We start from the raw sequence: 11,107 nt of genomic DNA, 5'->3' as shown, positions 1-11,107 counted from the left end.
AATCACTTAGAAGATTAGAGGGATGTCTATCTAACTGGGAGTTCTTAAGTAATATGATTAATTGAACTTAAATTTATCATGAACTTAGTCCTGGTAGTATTTTGCAAATTATGTTGTAGATCGATAGCTTGCGTTGTTGCTTTCATATGTTTATTTTGATATGTTCCTAGAGAAAAATTGTGTTGAAAGATGTTAGTAGCAATGATGCGAATTGGATCCGTGATCTAAGGTTTATCCTCATTGCTGCACAGAAGAATTATGTCCTTGATGCACTGCTAGGTGACGGGCCTATTGCAGGAGCAGATGCAGTCGTTATGAACGTTTGGCTAGCTCAATATGATGACTACTTGATAGTTTAGTGCACCATGCTTAACAGCTTAGAATCGGGACTTCAAAGACGTTTCGAACGTCATGGACCATATGAGATGTTCCAGGAGTTGAAGTTTCAAGCAAATACCCGAGTTGAGAGATATGAAGTCTCCAACAAGTTCTATAGCTAAAAGATGGAGGAGAATCGCTCAACTAGTGAGCATGTGCTCAGATTGTCAGGGTACTACAATCGCTTGAATCAAGTGGGAGTTAATCTTCCAGATAAGATAGTGATTGACAGAATTCTCTAGTCACCATCACCAAGTTAGTAGAACTTCGTGATGAACTATGATATGCAAGGGATAACGGGAACGAATCCCGAGCTTTTCATGATGATGAAATTGATGAAGGTAGAAATCAAGAAAGAGCATCAAGTGTTGATGGTTGACAAGATCACTAGTTTCAAGAAAAGGGCAAAGGGAAGAAGGGGAACTTCAAGAAGAATGGCAAGCAAGTTGCTGCTCAAGTGAAGAAGCCCAAGTCTGGTCCTAAGCCTGAGACTAAGTGTTTCTACTGCAAAGGGGCTGGTCACTGGAAGCGGAACTACCCCAAGTGATTGGCAGATAAGAAGGATGGCAAAGTGAACATAAGTATATTTGATATACATGTTATTGATGTGTACTTTACTAGTGTTTATAGCAACCCCTCAGTATTTGATACTAATTCAGTTGCTAAGATTAGTAACTCGAAACGGGAGTTGCAGAATAAACAGAGACTAGTTTAGGGTGAAGTGACGATGTGTGTTGGAAGTGGTTCCAAGATTGATATGATCATCATCGCACACTCCCCTATACTTTCGGGATTAGTGTTGAACCTAAATAAGTGTTATTTGGTTTTTGCGTTGAGCATGAATATGATTTGATCATGTTTATTGCAATACGGTTATTCATTAAAGTCAGAGAATAATTGTTGTTCTGTTTACATGAATAAAACCTTCGATGGTCATACACCCAATGAAACAAGTTCATTGGATCTCGATTGTAGTGATACACATATTCATAATATTGAAACCAAAAGATGCGAAGTTAATAATGATAGTGCAACTTATTTGTAGCACTACCATTTAGGTCATATTGGTATAAAGCGCATGAAGAAACTCCATGCTGATGGGATTTTGGAATCACTTGATTATGAATCACTTGATGCTTGCGAACCATGCCTCATGGGCAAGATGACTAAGACTCCGTTCTCCGGAGCGAGCAACTGACTTACTGGAAATAATACATACTGATGTATGCGGTCCGATGAGTGTTAAGGCTCACGGCAAGTATCGTTATTTTCTGAACTTCACAGATGATTTGAGCAGATATGGGTATATCTACTTGATGAAACATAAGTCTGAAACATTTGAAAAGTTCAAAAGAATTTTAGAGTGAAGTGGAAAATCATCGTGACAAGAAAATAAAGTTTCTACGATCTGATCACGGAGACAAATATTTGAGTTACGAGTTTGGTATTCAATTAAAACAATGTGGAATAGTTTCACAAACTCATGCCACATGGAACACCACAGCATAATGGTGTGTCCGAACGTCACAACCGTACTTTATTGGATATAGTGCAATCTATGATGTCTCTTACCGATCTACCACTATCGTTTTGGGGTTATGCATTAGAGACAGCTGCATTCACGTTAAATAGGGCACCATCTAAATCCGTTGAGACGACACCATGTGAACTATGGTTTGGCAAGAAACCTAAGCTGTCGTTTCTTAAAGTTTGGGGTTGCGATGCTTATATGAAAAAGTTTCATCCTGATAAGCTCAAACTCAAATCGGAGAAGTGCGTCTTCATAGGATATCCAAAGGAAACTATTGGATACACCTTCTATCACAGATCCGAAGGCAAGACTTTTGTTGCTAAATTCGGAAACTTTCTGGAGAAGGAGTTTCTCTCGAAAGAAGTGAGTGGGAGGAAAGTAGAACTTGACGAGGTAACTGTACCTGCTCCCTTATTGGAAAGTAGTACATCACAGAAAAATGTTTCTGTGACACCTACACCAGTTAGTGAGGAAGCTAATGATGATGATCATGAAACTTCAGAACAAGATACTACTGAACCTCGTAGATCAACCTGAGTAAGATCCACGCCAGAGTGGTACGGTAATCCTGTTCTGGAAGTCATGCTACTAGATCATGATGAACCTACGAACTATGAAGAAGCGATGGTGAGCCCAGATTCCGCAAAGTGGCTTGAAGCCATGAAAGCTGAGATATGATCCATGTATGAGAACAAAGTATGGACTTTGGTTGACTTGCCCGATGATCGGCAAGCCATAGAAAATAAATGGATCTTCAAGAGGAAGACGGACGCTGATAGTAGTGTTACTATCTACAAAGCTAGAATTGTCGCAAAAGGTTTTCGACAAGTTCAAGGTGTTGACTACGATGAGATTTTCTCACTCGTATCTATGCTTAAGTCTGTCCGAATCATGTTAGCAATTGCCGCATTTTATGAAATCTGGCAAATGGATAAACAAAACTGCATTCCTTAATGGATTTACTAAAGAAGAGTTGTATACGATGCAACTAGAAGGTTTTGTCGATCCTAAAGGTGTTAACTAAATATGCAAGCTCCAGCGATCTATCTATGGACTGGTGCAAGAATCTCGGAGTTGGAATATACGCTTTGATAAGTTTATCAAAGCATATAGTTTTATACAGACTTGCGGTGAAGCCTGTATTTACAAGAAAGTGAGTGGGAGCACTACAACATTTCTGATAAGTATATGTGAATGACATATTGTTGATCGGAAATAATGTAGAATTATTCTGCAAAGCATAAAGGAGTGTTTGAAAGGAGTTTTTCAAAGAAAGACCTCGGTGAAGCTGCTTACATATTGAGTATCAAGATCTATAGAGATAGATCAAGACACTTGATAAATTTTTTCAATGAGTACATACCTTGACAAGATTTTGAAGTAGTTCAAAATGGAACAGTCAAAGAAAAGGTTTCTTGCCTGTGTTACAAGGTGTGAAGTTGAGTAAGACTCAAAGCCTGACCACGGCAGAAGATAGAAAGAGAATGAAAGTCATCGCCGTCATCGATATGCCTCGTCTGCGGTGGCCTTAGAGCCATGGTGGCACGGTGAATCCCGGCCCTTGTCAGCGGGAGGGATTAGTTTCTAGATGTTCCTTCGGGTTTTGTTAGAGTTTGTGTCCTACTCAGGAAGACGAGACGGCGATGGCCTCCTGAAGATGGAATAAGGTACTCCTTGCCTAGCCACCATTGATCCCGGTGGCTTATCTAGCATTGCCGGTGGGCGTGTTGAGGTGTGCCTTCGGCGGATCTGTCCTTGGTGGATTTGCTCGGATCTGGTCGTAATACGTCTACGTTCGTGTGCCCACAGGTTGGATCCTTCCGATCTACGCTACTCTTCAACAGCGGCGGTTGTTGTTTTGCTGCACTGGTCCTATAGGGCCTTAGCATGATGACTTCACCATCTACTACAATAAGTTTTGTCCGACTTTGACGAAGGAGCGGCGATGATAGTGGCACGTCTTTGTCTCGTTTAAGTGTTTGTAGGCGTCGCTAGATGATCTACGGATCTGGATGTAATTTTTATTATTTCCGGTGTTCATTGTACTGACATGATTAAATATGAATAGATTGCAATTTTTTTAGAAAAAACATTATGTCCTATGATCATCTTCCAGCGTCACCAGTCTCACTGTGGCAACTGCTCTTAAAGTTATCATATCAAAATACTACTGCCAAGCGTACCAACACTGGGAAACAAGGAGGCCGTGACAATTGTTCATTTTAATTATGCATCTAGCCAAATTACAGAGCTAAAATAAACAGTTTTTTGGTTGATGGTACATCAGTAACTATAGTATTTGTCATCGAATTACTTCATGCTACCGTGACACTTACCATTTAGGTTAAAGCATCTTCAACAGACGCGCTACATAAGTCGCGCGCTCGAAAAGATGCATGTATAGCGCACGCGGAACAAAAACAGAGATTTAACAGAAGCTGTAAAATAGAGCACGCACAAAAATGAGGATATAAATTTAACGCACGTGGGCTGCAGAGCAGCAAATGTGAGGCGCCGGCTTATAAGTGCGGGCTGCTGCATATGGGGCCGCTGGGTTTTTGTGTGTCTCTTAAACCTCTAGTGCGCAAAATCATTGTTTCAATGTTGTAAAAAATATTAGCGCGCCGCGCGAGTGTTGGAGATGCTCTAAATACTTTAACAGCTAATTATTTGACAGAGCTCAGCGGCTTCAGAGCTAGGGCCTCGGGGCGCCGGTCTCCGGAACAGCGGCAACCGGCATGGCACCGGTGTCGGTGAACCACGGAAGCCGGAGCGCGGCGGCAGCATCCAGCCGCCTGGATGGATTGGACGTGAGGAGCCCCTGGAGGACCTGGAACCCTTCCTTGGACAGCAGCTTCTCGGGGAACAGCTTGCGCAGCCGTTGGTGCGCTCGCCATTGCTGTGCCTGTACCTCGTGTCCCGGCGAACTGAAGGCAGGCCCCGACTCTCTCTCTCTCTCGCCTAGCGTGCCGAGCAGATCGAAGATCTTGTAGAGCAGCTCGTCTATGCCGTCCCCTGGGAATAGCTTGTTCCCGGTGAGGAGCTCCGCCATCACGCAGCCGATGGACCACAGGTCGACGCGCGTGTCGTAGCGGGGATCCTCCAGCAGCATCTCCGGCGCGCTGTACACCCAAGTCCCGGCAGCCCTATACTTCTCGGGGTCCCGCTCGGCCGTGGACATCGCCGCATTAGTAGAAAACAAGGCTTTGATCCAGTCCTGGTTAGCCCATTAGTCTCGGTTCAGTTCAGAACTAGGACCAATGGGGGCATTGGTCTCGATTCGTGAGTTCAGAGGGCCGGCCGGGCCACGTGGTTCATTGGTTCCGGTTCATTTTGACTTTTTGGTCTCGATTGGTGGGATGAACTGGCACCAATGGGCCTCGCTCCTGGCCCACAACCATTGGTCCCGGTTCGTGCCTTAAACCGGGACTAAAGATTAGACCTTTAGTCCCGGTTTGAGGCACGAACCGGGACTAATGGGGTTGAGACCTTTAGTCCCGGTTCGTGCCACGAACCAGTATTAAAGGTCCCATTTTCAAACTCTATCCCCCCCGGATCGCCTTTTTAGTTTTAAAGAAAATAAAAGAAAATGATGGAAATGTCAAAAAAATAAAAAATAAATAAGTTTCCCATGTGATATGTGGTCTAGTTGTTGGAAAAATTTACAAATATGAATTTTGACTTTATTTGCAAAATCTCTCTGAAATTTGTAAAAATGAGCATAACTTTTGCATACTAACTCGGATGAAAAAGTTTTTTATATGAAAATCATCTACTCGAAAAGTTACATCCGAATTTAACCGGGGGAACCCCGTTAAACATTTTCAAAATCCTCAAAAACCTAATAGAAAAAAGTTACGGGGCTTTTAAAATCTAAAATGAAAAAAATCGAAAAAAATTCAAACAGTGGGCAAACTCTGGTCAAACAATGATCAAACTAATTATTCTAAAATATTAGTGTTACTAAATAGTTATTTCAATTTTGGTCAAATCTGGTCAAACTATGGTCAAACAATGGTCAAACTAATTATTCAAGAAATATTAGTGTTACTAAATAATTATTGTTTTTTAAAACAATAGTTTCAAAATAAAACTATGAAATGTGTCACTTCATGCTCAAGCAAAATTTCTGAAGGTTAATAGGATTGACATCTTAGTATTGTCAGGAAAACAACAAGTGCAGACTTGGAGCGAGGGAGAATAGAACCCGAAAGTTAAGCGTGCTCAGGCTGGAGGAGTCGGAGGATGGGTGACCGTTCGGGAAGTTAGATGATTTGAAATGATGAGGGGTGATTAGAGGATAAATTGAGAAGTGATGAGGGGTGGTGATTACAGACTAAAGGTGGAGCTCCACGTGGCCGCGACCTTTAGTCCCGGTTCTGGATTGAACCGGGACTAAAGGGAGAGGCATTAGTACCGACCCTTTAGTCCCGGTTCCAGAACCGGGACTGAAGGCCCTTTTTCTACTAGTGCCGCCCCGTAGTCTCCGATCTTGACGACGATGCTGCCGCCGTTCTGGACCACGAGGATGTTCTCAGGCTTGATGTCGCGGTGCATGATGCCGTGCGTGTGCATCACCTCCGCGCCGGCTAGCAGCTGCCGCATGATGGAGCGCACGTCCCTCTCCGAAAACAGCCGGCGACCGAAACGGATTCGCTTGCTGAGGACCTGGCGCAGGCTCGGCCCGGCGAATTCCATGACGAGGAAGTAGTCTCTGCGCCCCTTGGCGTCGCGCGGTGTGCGCACGACGCCGCGCAGGGCCATGAGGGAGGGGTGGCCGCCGCATGCCGCCATTATGCAGGCCTCCCGAAGGAGCTCACCGACGATGTGTTTGGAGTCTGACCCGGCTTCGCAGCGGAGAGCCTTCACGGCGACGACGGCCTGGCCGGTGGCGCGGTGCCGCGCCTTGAAGACGTTGCCGAACGTGCCCCTGCCGAGCGTGCACACCTCCTCGTAGCAGCGATAGTTGCCCATGCGCCGCTTCCTCGTCGTCTTCCTCCTCCTTCCCTGGGCGACCTCGTCGATCATGGCCGAAACGGCAGCGACTCGCCTGGCGCTCAGGGCTGCAATACTACCAGGTGCCCCGTGGCCACCGATCATTGCGCAAATGGAGGCGATTCGGGAGGCGACCGTGGTCATGCCCCCGGAGGCTGTCTCGCCGTTCGCCATGTCACTTATTCCCATTGCGCACGCGTGGAACGGTGGAGGGCGTGCACGGTGGTTGTCCGCGCCGTACCTGGGGCCTAATAGGGGATGCCGGCATTATATCGAACATGTTCACGACGATTTCTAGCCGGGTTCGGAAAGCCACCTAGCGTCGGACGTGTTCTGGGTTTGGAAAGCCGCCACACCAGACGGACTCAGTTTGCTAGCCTTGGGTTTGTTTTTTGTAATTTTTTGACATCGGATTGTCTTCTTTTTACAAACTAGCGTGATGGCCCGTTCGGAAGCACGGTACTATTAGAATTGGAAACTTTTGCCCTGTTCGGAGTCCCTCCACTCGACCGCTCCGCTCCGGGAGTAGGCGGAGCCGTGGAGCTATAGTTAAAAAGCATGGAGCTGCAGTCCCTTCACTCCGCAGCTCCTCGTATTTTTAGGAGTTGGTGGGTTGCCGAGCAGTGCCTTTGCCTAGTGTAACATGACCTTTGCCGAGTATTTTTATGTTTTTGCACTTGGCAAACAAATCTTTGTCGAGTGTTCTTTAGCACTAGACAAATATGACCTTTGTCAAGGGGTTTTTTTTCACTCGGCAAATAATTCTTTGCCGTGTTCTTTTTTGCACTCAGCAAACACTTATTTTTGCTTCTTTTCCTTTCATTTCTTATAGTATTTCTTTTCATTTGTATGTTATTTGTTTTGCTTTGTTCTTCTCTACATTAATTTTCTTAGTTTTTTTTCGTTTTTTACTTTCCCCACTTTATTTTCTATATGCATTAATTAGGTGCATTTTTAGTCATTTAGTAAATATATTAAAATTTTGAACTGTAAGTGCATGAAAAAGGAACATAATTTTTTTTTTTGTTTTTTACTTTCCCCACTTTATTTTTATATGCATTAATTAGGTGCATTTTTAGTCATTTAGTTAATATAATAAAATTTTGAACTATAAGTGCATGAAAAAGGTACAAAATTAGACTGGAAATATTATTTATGTTCTTTAGTCTATGTTTATGCCTTGTGAAAAAAGGAATTGCAAACATGTGGGTGCCAAGACTCGACCCTGGACATGGAGTTTATTGGTTTTAATTACAAAAAATGCAATACCAGGTCGATCATGGCCAAAATGGCGGCGACTCGCCTAGCGCTCAAGGCTTCAATATCAGGTGCCCCATGGCCACCAATCATTGCGCATATGCAGGCTATTCGGGGGGCGACAATGATCATGCCCCCAGAGGTTGTCTCGTCGTCCGCCATGTCGCTTATTCCCATTGTGCCGCGTGGAGCAGGGGAGGACGTGCTCAGTGGTATCCGCGCCGTGCCTGGGCACTAGTAGGGGATGCAGGCGTTATATCGATCATGTTCGCGACGATTTCTAGCCGGATTTGGAAAGCCACCTACCGTCAGATGCACCCTAGGTTCGGAAAGTCACCATGCAGTAGGGAAGGGAAATAGGAAAACGACTCCATTTGCTGGCCCAGTTTAGTGCCTGAAAATTCAGTTTGGATCAGTTGATATTTTAGGCCGTTGATTTTTTTACTTCAAGATTCGTGCTCTCTTTTTTTCAGTTGTGACTGTTGTTGTATTTTGAGCCCAAATTTTTTATGGACCACTGTTTTGGGTCAGTCGGTTTCTATTTGGGTTGATGCTCATTTCGTGTTGCCTGTTTATAGGCCTACATGCTTCGTTATATTATATTTGTATGCATTTTTTGCTGGATATTCAATTCGGTGCTCAGGCTCATCTGCATCCGGTGAACAATAAATTCAGAAAAAAATACTAAAAAGGAAGATGTTCCGACGCGTGATGTTCGTGCCAAATTACAGCTTCTTCGGACAGATGAGGAGCATGGAAAAAGAGACAAAATCGCTCAAAACAGTACATGAACAGTATGTTGGAAATATGCCCTAGAGGCAATAATAAAATGATTATTATTATATTTCCTTGTTCATGATAATTGTCTATTGTTCATGCTATAATTGTGTTATCCGAAAATCATAATACATATGTGAATACATAGACCATAACATGTCCCTAGTAAGCCTCTAGTTAACTAGCTCGTTGATCAATAGATAGTCACGGTTTCCTGACTATGGACATTGGATGTCATTGATAACGGAATCACATCATTAGGAGAATGATGTGATGGACAAGACCCAATCCTAAGCATAGCACAAGATCGTTTAGTTCGTTTGCTAGAGTTTTTTCAGTGTCAAGTATCATTTCCTTAGACCATGAGATCGTGTAACTCCCGGATGTCGTAGGAGTGCTTTGGATGTACCAAACGTCACAACATAACTGGGTGACTATAAAGATATACTACAGGTATCCCCGAAAGTATCTATTGGGTTGACACGGATCGAGACTGGAATTTGTCACTCCGTATGACGGAGAGGTATCTCTGGGCCCACTCGGTAATGCATCATCATAATGAGCTCAATGTGACCAAGTGTTTGGTCACGGGATCATGCATTACGGTACGAGTAAAGTGACTTGCCGGTAACGAGATTGAACAAGGTATTGGGATACCGACGATCGAATCTCGGGCAAGTAACGTTCCGATTAACAAAGGGAATTGTATACGGGATTGATTGAATCCTCGACATCGTGGTTCATACGATGAGATCATCGTGGAACATGTGGGAGCCAACATGGGTATCCAGATCCCGCTGTTGGTTATTGACCGGAGAGTCGTCTCGGTCATGTCTACGTGTCTCCCGAACCCGTAGGGTCTACACACTTAAGGTTCGGTTACGTAGGGTTGTAGAGATATTAGTATGCGGTAACCCAAAAGTTGTTCGGAGTCCCGGATAAGATCCCGGACGTCACGAGGAGTTCCGGAATGGTCCGGAGGTGAAGATTTATATATAGGAAGTCCAGTTTCAGCCATCGAGAAAGTTTCGGGGGTAATCGGTATTGTACCGGGACCACCGGAAGGGTCCCGGGGGTCCACCGGGTGGGGCCACCTATCCCGGAGGGCCCCATGGGCTGAAGTGGGAGGGGAACCAGCCCCTAGTGGGCTGGTGCGCCCCCCATGGGCCTCCCCTGCGCCTAGGGTTGGAAACCCTAGGGATGGGGGGCGCCCCACTTGGCTTGGGGGGCAAGTTCCCCCCCTGGGCCGCCGCCCTCCTTGTAGATCCCATCTCCTAGGGCCGGCACCCCCTAGGGGCCCTATATATAGTGGGGGGAGGGAGGGCAGCCGCACCAAGTCTCTGGCGCCTCCCTCTCCCCACGTAACACCTCTCTCTCTCGTTGGAGCTTGGCGAAGCCCTGCCGAGATCACCGTTGCTTCCACCACCACGCCGTTGTGCTGCTGGATCTCCATCAACCTCTCCTTCCCCTTGCTGGATCAAGAAGGAGGAGACGTCTTCCCAACCGTACGTGTGTTGAACGCAGAGGTGCCGTCCGTTCGGCGCTAGGTCATCGGTGATTTGGATCATGACGAGTACGACTCCATCAACCCCGTTCTCTTGAACGCTTTCGCTCGCGATCTACAAGAGTATGTAGATGCACTCCCCTCTCCCTTGTTGCTAGATGACTCCATAGATTGATCTTGGTGATGCGTAGAAAATTTTAAAATTCTGCTACGTTCCCCAACAGTGGCATCATGAGCTAGTTCTATGCGTAGTTTCTATGCACGAGTAGAACACAAGTTGTTGTGGGCGTTGATTTTGTCAATTTACTTGCCGTTACTAGTTTGTCTTGATTCGGCGGCATCGTGGGATGAAGCGGCCCGGACCGACCTTACACGTACGCTTACTTGAGACTGGTTCCACCGACTGACATGCACTAGTTGCATAAGGTGGCTAGCGGGTGTCTGTCTCTCCCACTTTAGTCGGATCGGATTCGAGAAAAGGGTCCTTATGAAGGGTAAATAGAAATTGGCATATCACGTTGTGGTTTTGGCGTAGGTAAGAAATGTTCTTGCTAGAAACCTATAGCAGCCACGTAAAAACTTGCAACAACAATTAGAGGACGTCTAACTTGTTTTTGCAGCATGTGCCATGTGATGTGATATGGCCAAAAGGATGTGATGAATGA

At 45.2% G+C, this 11,107-nt stretch overlaps 1 protein-coding gene across 1 annotated transcript; it reads right to left on the bottom strand.

The window, feature by feature from the left end:
• Positions 1 to 4,604: 4,604 nt before the first annotated feature.
• Positions 4,605 to 7,113, bottom strand: LOC125537319 (putative cyclin-dependent kinase F-2). The gene is made up of 2 exons (XM_087542192.1): positions 6,353 to 7,113; positions 4,605 to 5,060 (listed from the first exon to the last, which is right to left on the bottom strand). The coding sequence occupies exons 1-2, from the start codon at positions 7,091 to 7,093 to the stop codon at positions 4,605 to 4,607; spliced, it is 1,197 nt and encodes a 398-aa protein (XP_087398318.1). The 5' UTR covers positions 7,094 to 7,113.
• Between the last annotated feature and the right edge of the window lie 3,994 nt (positions 7,114 to 11,107).

The sequence above is a fragment of the Triticum urartu genome, chromosome 2A, assembly GCF_056163025.1.
Source record: "Triticum urartu cultivar PI428250 chromosome 2A, HENAU_Tu73, whole genome shotgun sequence".
Classification (NCBI taxonomy): domain Eukaryota; kingdom Viridiplantae; phylum Streptophyta; class Magnoliopsida; order Poales; family Poaceae; genus Triticum; species Triticum urartu.
Note: the sequence above shows the minus strand (reverse complement) of the source record. Positions and strands in the feature narration are given on the sequence as shown.

Coding starts and splice junctions, on each gene's coding strand:
- LOC125537319 (XM_087542192.1), bottom strand. CDS start 7,093: ATGGGAATAAGTGACATGGCGAACGGCGAGACAGCCTCCGGGGGCATG. Junction 5,061..6,352: donor AAAAAGGGCCTTCAGTCCCG/GTTCTGGAACCG, acceptor GACCCCGAGAAG/TATAGGGCTGCCGGGACTTG.